This window comes from Macaca mulatta, chromosome 5 (genome assembly GCF_049350105.2).
Source record: "Macaca mulatta isolate MMU2019108-1 chromosome 5, T2T-MMU8v2.0, whole genome shotgun sequence".
NCBI classification, from domain to species: Eukaryota; Metazoa; Chordata; class Mammalia; order Primates; family Cercopithecidae; genus Macaca; species Macaca mulatta.
In genome coordinates, this window is record NC_133410.1 from 50,402,701 (window position 1) to 50,421,341 (window position 18,641).

An 18,641-nucleotide genomic window follows, 5' to 3' on the forward strand; every position below is an offset into this window, starting at 1 on the left:
ATGGTAGGCACCCAATAACTATTTGAATGAATAGATGAATAAATGAATATGTGAAAGCACCTTGTAGAACACCACACATGCAATAGATGTTAACTTCCTTCTTTTCACCATTCAGCAAAAATTTTTGCTTAATTTCTCCTTGCTTTGAAATATAGTTTGATTGGCAAATAATTAAAAGCAAAACTTAACTTTACAAAGTCATAACCCAATAACTCAAAACAACACATTTGTAACTATTTATTTGCCTGGAGATAACTACAAATGCCTAAAAGTTTGCCTCCATTCAGAGAGTTCTACATTAGAAAAGTCTTAATTTTCTAAACAGACAAGTGATAAGATTATCATTTTCTGAAAATATCCTGAAATCAGTCTGTTGTTTTACAGGTGTTTGTAATTGTTGACCGGATAAACCTTGTGTGAATCCCTAAAAACCCACTGCCAGTACTGAAAATCAATCCACAGGCCACATGGAAATGATATCACATTATAATTATTTTTTGTATTTTTATGCATTTATTTTTTATTTATTAATATTCTTTGAGATAGAGTCTCACTTTGTTGCCCAGGCTGGAGTGCAGTGGCATGATCATGGCTCACTCCAATCTCTATCTCCCGGGCTCAAGCAAACTTCCCACCTTAGCCTGTGAAGTAGCTGGTATGACAAGTGCATGCCACCACATCCAGCTAATTCAAAAACACTTTTTTTTTAGAGATGGGGTCTTGCTATGTTGCCCTGGCTGGTTTCAAACTCCTGGGCCCAAGCAATTCTCCCTCCTCAGCCTCCCAAAGCACCGGGATTACAGGTATGAGCCACTGCACCTGGCCCTATAATTAATAAAGGGTTGACATAAACTTTCTAGTTCATTTAAAGTTTTTTATCTCTAAATCACTGTCATCACATAATTTGTGAGTCCGTAAATCTGGGTGAGATAGTGGAAAAACTCTGGGCTTGAAATCAGAAAGCTGTAAACCTACAGCTTTGTTAAAAATAATCTCTCATCTGTTAAACACATACCTCACGTTGTAGATGGAGCTAACTCTGTTACATTATTATCAATTAATTCTTTAAAAAAAGACTATGGGCCAGGCATGGTGGCTCATACCTATAATCCCAGCACTTTGGGAGGCCGAAGTGGGTGGATCTCTGAGCTCAGGAGTTTGAGACCAGCCTGGGCAACATGGAGAAATCCCATCTCTACCAAAAATGCAAAAAATTAACAGGGCATAGTGGGGCACACCTGTGGTCCCAGCTACTTGGGAGGCTGAGGTGGGAGGATTGCTTGAGTGTGGGAGGTGGAGGTTTCAGTGAGCCAAGATCACACCACTGTATTCCAACCTGGGTGACAGAGTGAGACTCTGCCTCAAAAAACAACAACAACAACAAAAACTTATGAAATATGTATTATTACCCTACTATGCAGATGAAGAAATTGAGGCTCTTGGAGATTGACAATCTGGCCCAAGATTGTACATCCCATCAAGCTGCAGGGCTAAGATGCATGAAAAAGGGCTCTAGCTAGGATGTATGTAGCTGTAACTTGCTATAAAAATTAAGATGTCTTATTACAAAATATCTCTGAAATGACAGTTCCTATTAATATTCCTATATGTTCCTCCTTCCTATGTATCCATATCAGACATCTTTATCATCCTTATCAGATATTGTAAATCAAACCAAATTAGAGGCAGGGAGGAGCCTAATCTCAGCCATCAGACCATCATGTGTGCAAATTGCTTCTCTGCCCCCTTGTTTTTGTTTTCCCAGTTTCTTTTCTTTTTCTTCTTTCTCCCTTCCTTCCTTCCTTCCTTCCTTCCTTCCTTCCTTCCTTCCTTCCTTCCTTCCTTCCTTCCTTCCTTCCTGCCTTCCTTTCTTCCTTTCTTTCTTTTTTTTTTTTGACAGGGTCTTGATCTGTCTCCCAGTGTGCAGCAGCGTGATCTTGGCTCACTGCAATCTCTGCCTGCCATGTGATTCTTATGTCTCAGTCTCCTAAGTAGCTTGGATTATAGGTCTACACACCACTCCTGGCTACGCCATGTTGCCCAGGCTGGTCTTGACCTCCTGGGCTCTAGTGATCTGCCCACCTTGGCCTCCCAAAGTGCTGGGATTACAGGTGTGAGCCATCACACCTGGCCCCCAGTTTCCATATTAGTAACTCCCATGTAGACCACAAGGATGCACCATTTAGAAAACTTGCAATGGTCCACTTTTCAAATCACCCAAATATGTTAAAGAAATTGGTAAGACTGTTGACTCACAACAGGAGGCAGGGGCATGGGGTGGGGTGTAAGATTAATGTCGTGACAAATGTGGAAAAGAAACTTCTCCTGTTTTTCCAACTCCATCTCTGCTACCATATTATTACACTCTTCTGGTAGTGTGGTGTTTATGTGTGAATTTTTTTTCTTATATATACAGTAATTGTAGGATATAAACCTGATTCCAGTTGCAAACTTCACTATGAGCTTAGCTTTTAAGTTGCTTAAGAATAGTTGGATCTATGCAAATAATGATAATTATTATTATCTGAAGAGAGTGGCTCATTTTGTCACCCAGGCTGGAGTGCAGTGGTATGATTAAGGATCACTGCAACCTCCACCTCCCAGGCTCAAATAAACCTCCCACCTCAGCCTCCCAAGTAGCTGGGAATACAGGCACGGCCCACCATGTCCGGCTAATTTTTTGTATTTTTTGTAGAGATGGGGTTTCATCATGTTGCCCAGGCTGGTCTTGAATTCCTGGGCTCAAGCAATCCTCCCACCTTGGCCTCCCAAAATGCTGGCATCACAGGCATGATGGCATCACTGGCATCACATGCCATGCCTGGCCTGATCTATGCAAATTTTCAAAATAATCAATTTTTATTTGTTGCTTTATTGGTGGTACAATCTCCAGTGGAAAAATCTAAGGGTTTTGGTGTTATTTGCTTACTCAACCAATATTTATTAGACTCTTACTAAGCACCAAGCATGGTCACATGCCTGAGCTGTGGCTAGCACAGTGTATAAGACAAACTTAATCTCTGTTTTCGTGGAGCGTATAATCTAGTAGATGAAGCCTATGTTGAGCAACATCACAATACTAACAAATTGAGGTTGCTACGAGAGTGTCTAACAAATTGAGTGTAACAAATTGAGGATGCTATGACAGTGTGCCATGGGGACTTCAGCCACCTGGGGATTGAGAGAAAGCTTCCTTGAGGGAAGGTACATTTCACCTGAGACACACTGCCGTCTGCTCTAGGTTTTGGGTTTTGTAACTGCATTCACATCCCGATTCTGACACTTCACCCAGTTATTGTCTCAGAGCTTGGGTCCGCAGGTGTAAAACAAGGACAGTATGAACCTTGGCAGGGTTGTGAGAAGGGGAGAGAACACAAGTAAAGCACCTGTATCAGGCATACAGTAGGCATTAAGTGTGCAATGCTTGCTATGATTATACATCATTGTAAGCGTCAAGAGAAAGTTGAAGAAAAGTCTGACCAACAGCGAAAGATAAATGTGCAGAGGAGAAATTTGTCAAAGTTTCCAAATTCAGGGGCAGTCCATATTCCACATTTTGTTTGGGGGCTTCAGGTCCTGAGTTCCAGACATTGGAGCAATTAACAGTTTAAGATTGCTAAATATTGTCTTCATGAGAAGTTGATAAGGAATTTTGGGTGGTTGATCTCTTTCTAGCAGCAGTTTAGCGTATGCTGAGGCCAGATTTTTTCAAGCAAAAGTAAAATACCTAAGAAACTGCCTGGCCAGAGGACAATCAGATTTTGGCTGGCTCAAGTGACAAGCGTTTATAAGCTAGATGGGAGAGGAAGGGATGAATACTCCATTGGAGGTTTTACTCGAGGGTCAGAGGGAGACCCGGCGCCACCAGAATGGGACCTGGAAGTGGGAAACGCTGGGTTCCCACGAGAGCGCGCAGAACACGTGCGTCAGGAAGCCTGCTCGGGAATGCCCAGCGCTGCTCCCCGGGCGCTCCTCCCCAGGCCTCCTGGGCGCTTGGATCCCGGCCATCTCCTCACCCTTCAAGTGGGTGTGGGTGATTTCGTAAGTGAACGTGACCGCCACCGAGGGGAAAACGAGCAAGGAAGTAGGAGACAGCCGGGCAGGCGGGGCGGGGTTGGATTGGGAACAGTGGGAGGGATGCAGAAGAGGAGTGGGAGGGATGGAGGGCGCAGTGGGAGGGGTGAGTAGGCGTAACGGGGCGGAGGAAAGGAGAAAAGGGCGCTGGGGCGCCGCGGGAGGCAGTGCTCCAGTGCTCGACTCTCCGCTGCGCGGCCGCTGGCGGAGGGGAGCTGCCAGGTGAGCCTAAGATGCTGCTGCGCTCGAAGCCTGCGCTGCCGCCGCCGCCACCGCTGCTGCTGCTGCTCTTGGGGCCGCTGGCTCCCCTCTCCCCGGGCGTCCTGGCCGGACCTGCGCAAGCACAGGACGTCGTGGACCTGGACTTCTTCACCCAGCAGCCGCTGCACCTGGTGAGCCCCTCGTTCCTGTCGGTCACCATCGACGCCAACCTGGCCACGGACCCGCGGTTCCTCATCTTCCTGGGGTAAGCGCCAGCCTCCTGGTCCTGTACCCTCTCCTGTCCTCCTGACACCTATGTCTGCCCCGCCAGCCACTCTCTTTTTGCGCGGAAACAACTTCACACCGGAACCTCCCCGCCTGCCTCTCCCCACCCCACTTCCCGCCTCTCATTCTCCCTCTCCCTCCCTTACTCTCTGACCCCAAACCTCTTTTTGGGGGGTATCATTTAAAAAATAGATTTAGGGGTTACAAGTGCAGTTCTGTTCCATAGGTATATTGCATTGTGGTGACATCTGGGCTCTTAGTGTAACTGTCACCTGAATGGTGTACGTTGTATCTAATAGGCAATTTCTCATCCCTCATCCCTCTCCCACCCTCCCCACCTTTTGGAGTCTCCAGTGTCTACTATTCCACTAAGTCCGTGTGTACACATTTTTCGCGCCCACTCTAAATGAGCCTTTTTGTTTCATTCATTCTGTAAGTATTGAGTAAGCACCAGCTAAGGTCAGGTATAAGTGGAAATTTGAAAAAAGAAACTGCCCACTTGCCCCAGTACTTCCCTCGCCAGGAGGAGGGAAACTGGGCAGGTGCACCTGGAGGCCTGTGAATGCTTGAATTGCTGTGCAGTGTAGGACAAGTAAGATTGTGCATAGGCTTCTGTCTTTTAAACTCTGTTAGGAGATTTCTTTTTCTTTTCTTTTCTTTTCTTTTTCTTTTCTTTCTTTTTTTTTTTTTTTTCTTTTTTTGGCAGCTGCAAAGGGCATCTAGAACAAGAATAAAAATCTAAATATTCAATAAATGAGACCTAGGAGACTACTTCAGTGACTTACAAAGTCCTAATAAAAAGATGTCTCTCCAAAATGGGGCTGCGAAATGTGGTGCTGCCTTATCAACTCCAAGTTTTGTTCTTGCCTGAGAAAGAAGGAACCTGATGCAGGTTCAAGCCTTCTGCCCTATAGCTGTTAGGGAATATGGGTAAGTTTAGAACTCAATTTAGAATCCAATCCTTAGCTAGGTGCGGTGCCTGTAATGCCAGCACTTTGGGAGGCTGAGACAAGAGGATTGCTTGAGTCCAGGAGATCAAGACCAGCCTAGGCAACGTGGCGAAGCCCCATCTCTACAAAAAATTTAAAAATCAGCCAGATGTGGTGGTGCGTGCCTGAAGTCCTAGCTACTCAAGAGGCTGATACAGGAGAATTGCTTGAGCCCCACTGGTCAAAGCTGCAGTGAGCTGAGAGTGAGACTGTCTCTCACAAAAATCATCCATTCCTTGAGGATGTGGTCAAAGGTCATCATAGTCCATTTTCCCTTCAAACATTCCTTGGACTACAACCCTCCTCATTTCTGCATAATCCTGATATCTTCTATATTTTTGCCTTTTTCTTCATATTTTATAATTTCATATGACTGGGAGACTAAGATCCATGACTCCAAGATGGGGAGCTACAGCGACAATCCCAGGTCTTCTGGTCTCTTATTTAGGCCCTGGGAGCCTCCAGAGTTGGCCACATCTTGACCAGCCCAGATGGAGGGAATGATCACCACTATCTCACCTCTGTGTTAAATACCTAGGTGCTGTCCTCCCTGAGCCCACACGATAGTTGCCAGTGCTAATTTAATGGGTAGTGTACTGGTTAAGAGATGGACAGACCGTCCTGGCTTGACTCTCAGCTCTGGCAAAGATGAGTGGCTTGGTTTTTCCATGTCTCTTGGCCACACCAACCTTGATTTCTTCCACTGTAAAATGGAATTTCTCAAGCTTGCCTCAAGGATTATTGCCCGAAGATTTGATGATATGGTAAGAGCTTCACAGTGTTTGGCCCATAGTAAGTGTTTGACATTCAAACGAATTGTTTCTTCCTAGGACATGGTGAGCATTTGGTAGCCATTCACCAGTTTTCTGTTTTCTTTGGATCATAGTTAACCGCTCCTTTCCCTTGTGGCACTAGAATTTTCTGGTGGGGAAGAATCCTCACTTTTTGCTCTTCCTTTTAAGGATAGGAAGCTGATACTAGGCAGCAACTAGTTGGGGGATAGGAAGATTACTCCAGAGAAATACTGAACCACAGGGCTCCAGATCTCAGGACCCTGGTCTTAGCTTGCTGGAGTGTGGGGCAGTGGGTGGGTGGGTGAGGGGGCGGGTTTACTGAAAACGTGTGTGAAGTAGATGTCCATTTACCGAAATGTGAGGACCCAAGGCCTCTTCTACTGCTGTAGCCAGCATATTCCCCAACCTCTCCCCAAGAAAGGACAGACGTGGGTTCACCTCTGGAGTAACAGGTCCTAAAGAAAAAACATACAGTATGACTTCCAGGGTCTGGGCCTGATCACCCAGCAGTCAAAGCTCCCCGCAACTGACTGACACCCCTCTAACACGTAGAACTTCCAATCTGCAACTTAGTGAGGATGATACCTTTATTCTTCTTAAATACATCTCTTCATTTCCCAGAGCACCCTTTTTCCCCCCTCCTCTGCACCTTTTTGTTAAACACTGGAGTATAATGAAATACCAAGAGAGCATAACGTGTGATGCATAAAACTTTCTTTCTGGTTTACAAGACAGTTTATTCTTGTCTATACGTGCTTCTCTCCAAGGCTGGCTTCTGTCTAAAAGAGGCAGGAACCCCCTCTCCTCATCTAAGACCTAGCTTCTAAATCGGAGTGTGAGGGTCCATCTCCCCAGGAGGGGCACAGGGCCCAAGCAGCCCAGCCATCTCAGAAGACAACACTAAGCTTTGTATGGGTCCACAGTAGAGGAGAGTAAGACGCCTGTTGTTTAATTTATTACAGTTCCTCAAAAGTGAAGATGTGTGGGCGGGATGGCAAGAGCTGAGCAGACGAAAGCTGAAGGAATAAGGAAAGAGAGGAGGACACAAACAGCTGACACTTCCTCAGTTCTTGTCATTTGCCTGGCTCTGTTCTAAGCACCTTCTAGGTATTAATCCATTTAGTCTTGGCTACAACACTATGAGGTTGTATCATCCCCATTTTATCATCCCGTTTTAAAATGAAGAAATTGAGGCTCAGGGAGATTAAGTAACTTGGCTGCCGTTTGAAACTAGACTCTGATCACATGAGATAATAATGCCCATAAAAAGGGAAAGCAGATTATATTTTTTAAAGGAAAGAGAGTAGGATATGGTAGAAAAAGATTGTTTGGAAAGGAATTGAGATATTGATATAATGAAAAGAAGCATTCACATGAGAGTAACAGTTTCAGGGCCCAACCCTTCATCTAAGGTACTTCAAAGAGGCCTAAGCAAACTTAGTCATATGGTGTGGTTCTAGCCTCCCTGAAGGCAAATACGTTGTGTACAGCCCAACTGCACACAAAACTGAAATACCAATGATAGAGCAATCTAAAATTTAAAAAATAGAACTTTCAATTTGTTGTCTTCCCAGAGGGACTTAATCAAGAAACCAATCAAAATACTTCCTAAGCCCAACTGTGTGCAGAACTCCAAAGAGAGCCTGGCCCTGAATCAACACTGTCCAATGGAAATATAATATGATGTGGGCCTCATATGCCAGGTCATATGTAATTTTTAATTTTCTAGTAGCCATATTAAAAAGGTAAAAGGAAACAAGTGAAATTAATTTAATAATTTTATTTAGTTCAATATATCCGAAATGTTTTCTCAGCATATAATCAATATAAAAATATTAATGAGATATTTATTATTCCTTTCCTCAAACCAATTCTCCATAATCTGGCATGTATTACTTATCGCACTTCTCAGAGTATATTTCTTTTTTTTTTTTCCAAGACAGTTTTGTTCTTGTCACCCAAGCTGGAGTACAATGGCATTACCTTGGCTCACCGCAACCTCTGCCTCCCAGGTTCAAGTTATTCTCCTGCCTCAGTCTCCCAAGTAGCTGGGACTAGAGGTGTATGCCACCACGCCTGATTAATTGTGTATTTTTAATAGAGACAAGATTTCACCATGTTGGCCAGGCTAGTCTCGAACTCCTGACCTCAGGTGATCTGCCCACCTTGGCCTCCCAAAGGTTTGGGATTACAGGCATGAGCCACTGCACCTGGCCTCAGATTAACTATGTTTCAAGCACTCAGTAGCCACATGTAGTTAGTGCTATGGTAGTGGACAGTACAGATCTGCATTTCAGTTAAGACACATATGCAAGCATAGTTCACTAATGCACGGTAAAAAAAAAAAAAAAAAAAAAAAAAAAGTATAGTGCTGAGTTAGTGGTAGAAATCCTAACTACTGCAGAGCAAAAGTGGTACGAACAGCAATCTCAGTGATAATGCAACCAACCATGTTTGCTTTTCATTGCAATTTGCTTATTTTCCTTCAGCAAAGTTTATCTCTTTTTGCCAATTCAATAAATATTTACTGATAAAAACTTTCAATATTAGATTCTTGCATCTTTGTAGACAGAGTTGCTTTTCCCATTTGGAAAATTACTTATCAATGTAAACACATGTTTTGATAACCAGTGTTGGAAAGAGGCGCAGACCCCCCATGTGCCTACTGATGGCAGAAATATCCACGGCCAAAGGGAAACAAAGGGCTGGGGGCAATCACACACCTCATGTCTCCTAACTCCTGGGAAGTGCTGTCCCTCTGATTGAGCTCTTATCATCCCTTCCCCACTAACCCTATCCACTGTGCCCTGGAGCCCTTTGCGGGGTAACCCTGCTCTGTCCTCCTCACAGAATATCTCCTGTACCTCCTTGTCCAAGCTACAGCTTGGTTCTTCTCTGAAGACACCGTCTTCCCTGTAGCCCTTTTGAGTAGTGGCTGCACATTCTCCCATAGTCCAGTTCTTTTCCCGTTCTCCAGTCCGGCTTCTGGATGACAGCCCACTAGTTTGAACTCCACACTGCTGTAGTTCAAATCTCTTTTGATTTGTTACCTTGGGCAAATTACCTCCTTTTGTTCAGATTCCTTGTTTGTAAAATGACGATAATAATGCCACTTGCTTCATTGGGTTGTTTTGAAATTAAGTGAAAGAAGGCAGGTCAGTTCCCTACACACTCAGTACAGACTAGGCTGATGAGCATTACGGATGATGCCATGATGCAGTGTGTGGTTCCTCATCTCCACATCCGGCTCTCATCCAGTGCTCCTGCTCACGGCACTCTGTCCTCCTCTTACTTACTCCCCCTTATTAACTGAAGACTGGCACTGATCTCACAGTTTCCTCTCCACTTCTAAGTCTCACCATCATCCTAGATGACTTCAAGTCACCTAGATAAACTGTCTCAGTTTCTTCACTCTCACATTTTTTTATATGTTGTAACAGATAATGTTACACTCAAGTTGTAACAGAACCAGCTTGTCCAGCTCATGAAATGTATGCGTTTCCTCTCAACTCTGTATTCAGTGACATCCTGTGGGTATCTGCAAATCAGACAGTGATTTGCACTGGTGAGAATATTTACCATGGAAACTGGCAAATACTAAAAAGCAGGGCACCTTTTTTTCTGAGAGCCAGACCACAGCTCCTCTACTCCGTAGCACCCATCATAACAATTTTTAAATACCTCCACTGAACAGCTTCCTCCTGTCTCTACTTCTTCCATATCTGATTTGAGCTTCTTAATTTATCACGTGAACCACTTTTGTGATAATAACCCCAAATCCCTGTTCCATTGTTCTTCCAGCTAAAATCCTAAAATCCTAAACCTGATTTAGTCCAAGCATATTTTCTCTCTTTGGAATCTACAGGGTGGCCCAAAAATGTGGAAATTGAAATATATTACTTATTAATTTTAATGCATATTAATAAGCCATTTTAATGCCTCATTTCCAGTCTCAGTGGCCAACCTGTATAGCTGGGCTAGTGAGCTCTGGGGGAGTGGACAGTTTCCCAGCCACATAGACTGACGTTGCACCAAACATTTTTTTAGCTTCCAGACTTCCCTGGCCCTTAGTGTTACCCTTAACTCTCCATTTCTCTGCCTTTCGCATTGTCTACTTTTAAAAAAATCTCTGACTCCACCTTCACCTTATCATTCTTAGCACATCACCATACTTCTGCTTCCCAAAGAAAATGAGCAATTACTTCCTTTTCCTTTTCCTCCTGTCATCAAATCTGCAGACATGTCATGCCTAAGTCCAGCTTTCCTCCTTTCTCTGATCTCAGTCCGCTTCTTCCAGTTCTGCTCTGAATCCCGTCCCCTCCCCAACCCCCAAGGACTTTGCTCTGTCAGTCACCTCTTCCCTCTCGTGTATCTTCAACCCCTCCCTTTTTACTGGCATCTTCCTCGCAGCATAGAAGCATCCCCAAGCCTTTCCCATCTCAATCACCTCCTCGCGCACTGTCTCTGCAGAAACCACCCCGTTTCTGCCCTCCCCTGGGCAGCCAGTTCTTGCTGTTCCGCCCGCATGATGCCACCATTGTTATGTCACTAAAATCAATCTCTCCGACATCATCAATGGCCTTCCTGTGTTGGGAAACCTAATAAATACTTTATCTTATTTGGTCTTTGTTATGGGTTGAATGAGGTCACCCAAAATCCATATTAGAAGTCCTAACCCCCAGTACCTCAGAATGTGACTTTATTTGGGAATAGGGTCATTGCAGATGTTATTAGTTAGGATGAGGTCATACTGGAATGTGGTGGACTCCTCTTCTAATATGACTGATGTCCTTATAACAAGAAATTTGGAGACATACACACACATAGGGAGAATACCATGTGATGACAGGAGTTACAGAGTTGGAGTCAAAAAGCTATGGGAACTTAGGAGAAAGACCTGGAACAAATCCTTTCTTGTGCCTTCAGAGGGAGTATGGCCCTGCCACTGCCTTCATTTCAACTTTTTGGCTTTTCAGAACTGTAAGACAATACATTTCTGTTGTTCGAACCAATTAGTTTACAGTAACTCTGCCACTGCGGCCCTAACAAACTAGTACAGTCTCTTGGAGGCATTTGGCAAGGTTGACAATGGAAGCACTTTCTCACCTCTTTAGGTCTGTCGCCTTTCTAGGAGGGGAGTGTTCTCTAACAATTCCTCTCCATCTCTCTCTCTAGCTTGTCTTAAACATTAGTGTTCCTCAGACTTCTGACCTACGCCTTTTTTTCACTTCACGTATTCCCCGGGTGGTCTCACCCACTTCCGGAAATTACTTAAATTACTGGTCATGCAGGGCTATGCTGGAAACTATTTAACAACTGGCTCTCTGGGAGAAGGGGAGACTGGTTGATGGGTTTTGCTGATTTCTGTAGTGTAAATACTCCCTCCACAGCCGGTTCCAAACTGCCAACGGTTTAACAACAGGCTCACAAAATTTCTCCAGATTTAACATTTGGCTTTCACAGGCCGACAACGTGGTACAGCCGACTCGAGCACACCTCTGCTTTCGTGTCAGAGAGAAGTAACTTATTTTTGTACAAAAGGTAAAATAAAAACACCTGCAGGCCCCCCCTTTTTTTTTTTCCTTAACAAACTGCTCTAGAAATAGAACAGCTGCAGCTTCTTTCATGCGTTCCTCTGTTATTTCCACGTCACTCTGGTGGTGGGATCATTTTTCCTTTATTTTTCTTGTGTATGATTGAGATACTGTACCTTTGATCAATTTTAGTTTTGTGGCATATTTTGCAGCCATATTAAATCTAGTTTTTGTCAGAGGGCATCAATATTATTTTCTCAAAACAAGAAAATATTTCATTGCAAAAGAGATAAACAGAAAGGTCCTTAATACCAAAACTTTGAAACGTGATTTCTTTTACTTGGTAGTGTCCAAGTGGTAAACCCAGATAGCATTGAGTTTTCATTTTGTTCAGGAAACAGTCTTCGTCTGGCCCCGACTTACACTTACATCAGGCGGGCCTTGCTCATTCATTCACTGAAGTATTTCTTCAACACCAGTGGTGTGCCAAGTACTTATCTAGGTATTGGGTGGATTCTCATAAGTCAGTCAGGTCCCTGCTCTCAGGGAGCTTGCAGCAGAGATGGGGGCTGCAGTAGAGAGTAAGCCAAGGAAGTGAACAAGGAAGCTGATTTCAGAGAGCGACAAATGCTATGAAGAAAATGAAGGCAGGGCAGTGTGATGGAGAGTGAACCAAGGTGGTACAGTTTGTACCTCTAAGGACCAGGCCATGACCCAGGTCACGCACAGATGCCCGTCATGTGATGCCACAGCTCCTTTTCCAGATGCTCATTTCCTCCCACTTCCCCATCTCTTGCCCAGCCGCGACTGCTTACAAATACAGCTAGAGGAATCTAAATGAGGTTCCTCTATCATCAAACCCAATCAAAATGCCAAGGAACAGAATCAGTGCCTGATGGAAGGCAGTGGAATGGGGCCAGCCTGGAGTGGTTCTCTCTGAGGAAGTTCCTCATCTTGGTTTTAGGGCCATGCCTTGCGACCTGTGAGCTAGGGGTTGCCAGTCCCTGGTATTTCTACGGGACTTGCCTGTCTATATTCCCAGCCTATATGTGTCTCCTGAGTTCCAGGCACACAGGGCCAAGCACCTGATGGATGGAAATATGTTTTTTGGTGTTCCATTGGTATCTCAAATTCTACAAAACTTAGCGCCCTTTCTGCTCCCTGTTCCTCCCCATCTTCAATCTATCACCTATTCCTCATCCAGCAAATGATATTACCATCTTCCAAGGTGCTTCCCAGAAGTAATCCTTGACTCCTCCTCAACATCCAATTAATAATCAAATCTAGGCCGGGTACAGTAGCTCATGCCTGTAATCCCAGCACTTTGGGAGGCCGAAGCAGGTGGATCATTTGAGGCCAGGAGTTCAAGACTAGCCTGGCCAACAAGGTGAAACTTGTCTCATTTTTTAAAAATTATTTTAAGCCGGGCGCGGTGGCTCAAGCCTGTAATCCCAGCACTTTGGGAGGCCGAGACGGGCGGATCACGAGGTCAGGAGATCGAGACCATCCTGGCTAACACGGTGAAACCCCGTCTCTACTAAAAATACAAGAAAATTAGCCGGGCGAGGTGGCGGACACCTGTAGTCCCAGCTACTCGGGAGGCTGAGGCAGGAGAATGGCGTGAACCCGGGAGGCGGAGCTTGCAGTGAGCCGAGATCGCGCTACTGCACTCCAGCCTGGGGCACAGAGCAAGACTCCGTCTCAAAAAAAAAAAAAAAAAAAAAATTATTTTAAAAACCCAAATCTATTATTTCTACTTCTAAGTGTGTCTTGAATTGATCCATCTCTCCCCATCTCTGAGCTGTCACCTTACCTCAGTCCATCACATTTTGTCTACATTACCATGACCAGAGTCTTGCTCCTTCTTTTCAGTTATTTGTACTGCAGCCTGTGATTCCTTTCTAAAATAGGTCTGGTGAGGTCACTCCAACTGCTTCAGATCCTTCCATGGCTCCCCGTTGCCCTCATATGAAGTTGGCACTCCTGGACTTGTGGCTTACGGGGCTCTCCATGATGTGGCCCTATTTGCCTCTCCATTCTGTTCTCTCCCAGCCTCTCTGCCCCCCATCTCTAGGCACCAGCCACACCCTTCTGCTCATCAGTGGTGCCAGCTTCTCTTCTATCTCTGGTCTTTGCACAGACTTTTCCCTTCACCTGGATTGCTTTCTTCAATCCTACCCCACTCTCTTTAATCTAGATAAGGTTTATTCTTTTTGAATGTCTAGCAGTGAAACCATTTCCCCTGAAAAACCTTCGCTAACCAACCTCCTACCCTCAGCCCAAAGTCTAGATTAGGAGCCCCTCTAAATGTTTCCATAGCATTTTTTAAGAATTGCCTATTTACTTGTTCGTATCTATCACTAAACTATAAATTGTATGAGAACAGTCGCTATCTCTGCCTGGTTCACCATTCATCTCCAGCAACTAGCATAATGCCTGGCGGAGTCGGCCCGCAACAAATATTTGTTGAATAAATTAACAGATGGCTTTATCTCCTTAAAATCTTGTTTTTTTCACCTATTAAAACAGACACAAAGGCCAGGTGCGGTGGCCCATTCTTGTAATCCCAGCACTTTGGGAGGCCAAGGCGGGTGAATCATCTGAGGTCAGGAGTTCAAGACCAGCCTGGCCAACATGGTGAAACCTCATCTCTACTAAAAATACAAAAATTAGCTAGGCATGGTGGTGGGTGCCTGTAGTCCCAGCTACTAGGGAGGCTGAGGCAAGAGAATCACTTGAACCCAGGAGGCAGAGGTGACAGTGAGCCGAGATCATGCCATTGCACTCCAGCCTGGGGCAATAGAGTGAGACCCTGTCTAAAAAAAAAAAAAAAAACCAACACACACACACACCAACTTGTATAATTTAAAATATCACATGCTTGTTATGGAACACTTGTGAAATACAGGAAAGCAATGAAAAAGTCTACTATCTAGCTCACCACATAATGATCATTGCTATCATCCAGGCATACTTCTCTCGTATATAAATATATATTCTTTTATTGTTAAAATTACACTACAAGTACTATTTATTTTATTGTGGCAAAATACACAAAACATAAAAACTTGCCATTTTAACCATTTTAAGGTGTGCAGTGTGGTGCATTCACCACACTCACATTGTTGTGCCAATACCACCACTATCTATCTCAGAACTTTTTCATCTTCCCAGACTGAAACTCTGTAGTCATTAAACAGTAGTGCATCCTCTGTTTTCCCCTCCCTACAGTTTATTTTTATTTGGGTTCATACCAAACTGAAAATAGCTACTTCTTCCTTACCTTAGATCAGCATTTCCATTTATTTAGCCGTGGTTTTGAGGATCCTATGGCAGATGCCATCCTTCCTAGAGCTCTTTGGGGCTGTCAGGTATTTCAGTCAGGGTGAATTCGGGTTGACAACATTTTAAAATCTCACTTTATTCTGAGGTTCCTAGTGCCAGAGCCCACTGTATTTTTAGGGACTCACAAGTTACAAACAAAAATATGGTAAGGAGGAATCACTGAAGTTTTACCACAAGAGACTTACATTTTGTTCAATTTCTATCATTTGGTTTATTTCCTAAGCATAAAGAAATACTTTGAAATTCTTACATAGCATATTTAATTAAGCATGAGCACATCTTAAAATTTTAAATTTTAGATCAGATCTTTAATTCCTAAGATATTAAGAGGTGCTGGCAATTTGGCCAGGCGTGGTGGCTTATGCCTATAATCCCAACACTTTGGGAGGGTGAGGTGAGCAAATTGCTAGAGCGCAGGAGGTGGAGGTTGCAACGGGCTGAGATCATGCCATTGTACTCCAGCCTGGGCAATGGGAATGAAACCTTGTCTCAAAAAAAAAAAAAAAAAAAAAAAAAGAAGAAGAAGAAGAAGTATTGGCAATTAGTGCTCCAAGAATAATTTCCTGACTTGAAATAAACCTACATGTAGACAAACTAATTAGGCCATTCCAAGAGTTACTAGCATTGGTTTAATATGTTTTCAGAACATTCCAGGAAGCAGTGTGGCCAGCCTTGCATGTTTGATACTTCAGAAATGTATGACAGGTGTTTCTCTTACCCAGGTCTTCTGTTCTCTTAGTTTTGCTCATATAAATATTTATGAACATTCTCATCTTTTTGAGGGAGGGGATTATAGATCATTCTAATTCCATTTTCTAGCATTTGGTACCATTCTAAGCACATAATAGGCACCTATTCGGAGCATTTTTGGTTTGACAGAATATGCATTTAGAATTGCTCAAATTAGAGGTGTCAATGATGGAAATTAGAATCCTATATAATTTTAAGTCATTTGACTTAAATACATAATAATGATTTTCCTTGGTGGGGAATGGTGAAGGGAGGTGGGAGTTAAGGAGAGGAGAAGAGATCCTAAGTCATTTATAAACTTCTCTGGAAACACAGGTGTTTGAAGACTTTTTAAAAAGTCTTGCACCAAGTCGTGTGTGTGTTTTAAATAGACTTTGTTTTTTAGAGCAGTTTTAGGTTCACAGCAAAATTGAATGGAAGGACAGAGATTTCCCATAAACCCCCTGCCCACACACATGCGTAGCCTCCCTCATTATCAAAATTGCCACCAGAGAGGTGTTTGTTCTAGTTGATGAACCTACACTGACACATCATTATTACCCAAAGTCCATAGTCCACAGCAGGGTTCACTGTTGGTGTACATTCTATGGGTTTCAGCAATGTATAATGACATGTATCCACCATTATAGTAACATACAGAGTATTTTCAGTGCCCTACAAATCCCCTGTTCTCCACTTATTCATCCCTCCCTCTCTGCATTTCCACCCCCATTTCGTGGTAACCGCTGATCTTTTTACTGTTCCATAGTTTCAGACAATCTGTTTTTCAGACAGACACAGAGCTGTCTTTCCCTTAGTTTCCACTCTGTCCCATCAATCATAAAAGGCTATGAGTTTTTTAAAGTGTTGAACACTATCCTACTTGTCAAGTTAAAGCATAAGCTCCTGGCTGGGTACAGTGGCTCATGCCAGTAATCTCAGCATTTTGGGAGGCTGTGACAGAAGCATTACTTGAAGCCAGGAGTTCGAGACCAGCCTGGGCAACAAAGCATGACCCCATCCCTACACACACACACACACAAACACACACACGCACACACACACACACACACACACAAAAGCTCTTGCCAGAATTACAGCTGAAAGTTGCCCTCAGGTGCCTAGACCATCAGTCTTTCAATTAGATTCAGATTGAGATGCTTCCTGTTTTAAACAATGATTCCCTTTCTATCATGCCCAATAAGAAAAAAAATAAAAATTAAACAATACTGTCTGTAATCTCAGCTACCCAGGAGGCAGAAGCACAAGAATTGCTTGAACCCAGCAAGCAGAGGTTGCAGTGAGCTGAGATCATGCCACTGCACTCCAGCCTGGACAACAGAGCAAGATTCTGTCTCGAAAACGAAACAATATGATTTCCTCCTCTAAGTCTTCCACAGACAAATGTTAAGAAATAGGTCCACCAGGAAAGAAGGAAGTAAGAATGTTTGACTAGATAGTCTTGGAAAAAATAGTTATACTTTCTTGCTTGTCTTCCTAACAGTTCTCCAAAGCTTCGTACCTTGGCCAGAGGCTTGTCCCCTGCGTACCTGAGGTTTGGTGGCACCAAGACAGACTTCCTAATTTTCGATCCCAAGAAGGAATCAACCTTTGAAGAGAGAAGTTACTGGCAATCTCAAGTCAACCAGGGTGAAAATTTTTAAGGATTAACTCTATATTTTAATTAACGTCAGTCTGTCATGAGAATGCTTTGAGAAAACTGTTATTTCTCACACCTAACAATTAATAAGAGATTAACTTCCTCTCCCCTCATCTGACCTTTGGAGGAACCTGAACAAAAGGAGGAGGCAGTGGGCAGGTTTCCTCAGCATGATGTTTGTCATGTTCAGTGTGAGACCTCACAAAAAAAAAAAAAGATGTCCTGGATATAACTGAGAGCTCATCGTACTGTAAATATTAATAGAACAGTGATTGTAGCTGAAGGACAGAGCTGCTTGGAGAGAGCAAGTGGGTAGAATCGCATCAAACTAAAGAGAGTATTTCTAGCTGAAGATACAATGATAGATTGAAGGATATTTATTCTAAAAATAGAATGTGGGTGAAAGAGATCCATGATCACCTGGGTGAGTTTAAATATTTGGACTTCTGGGCTCCAACGTTAGATTCTGATTTGAGCAAGTTTGTCAGGGGATTCTGATATTGAAAGTCTGTGGCCTTCACCTGAGAAACCTGCCCTAGGGAGCCATGAAAATTTGTCCTGTCTTTCAGAAGTGCTATCAGACATCAAATGGTAGTTAAATCATATCTTAACAATTACTAGGATGGGCGCAGTGGCTCACACCTGTAATCCAAACACTTTGGGAGGCTGAGGCAGGAGGATCACTTGAGCCCAGGAGTTCAAGACCAGCCTGGGAAACATAGAGAGACCCTGTCTCTATTTTTCAATAATTTAAAAAGAAAAAAGATACTGAAAATATTGTATACACCACTGAATTATAATAACATGTATATAATGTATATATTCATTATGAGGAATATTTGAGTATTTCATATATTATATCTTTTCCTTCTGTTTATTTTCTCCAGTTACGAAGTATTTAGAGCAATTCATAGGTATTTGGGGCTAAATTGACATAATAGTAATTAGAGAAAATAGAAAAAAGACAGATGGGTTCTCCTTGAATACCAGGTTGGAATGTTTATGAGTTTGTGTTTTGTTTTGGGGGTGG

The 18,641-nt window shown here is 43.3% G+C and overlaps 1 protein-coding gene across 1 annotated transcript in view; it reads left to right on the plus strand.

Moving 5' to 3' along the window:
* Positions 1-3,923: 3,923 nt before the first annotated feature.
* Positions 3,924-18,641, plus strand: part of HPSE (heparanase) — a 41,304-nt gene continuing 26,586 nt past the window's right edge. The window contains exons 1-2 of the mRNA XM_001104975.5: positions 3,924-4,540; positions 17,456-17,601. Of these exons, the coding sequence (XP_001104975.3) occupies positions 4,308-4,540; positions 17,456-17,601 (379 nt within the window). The 5' untranslated portion in view covers positions 3,924-4,307. The remainder of the gene's footprint in view (positions 4,541-17,455; positions 17,602-18,641) is intronic.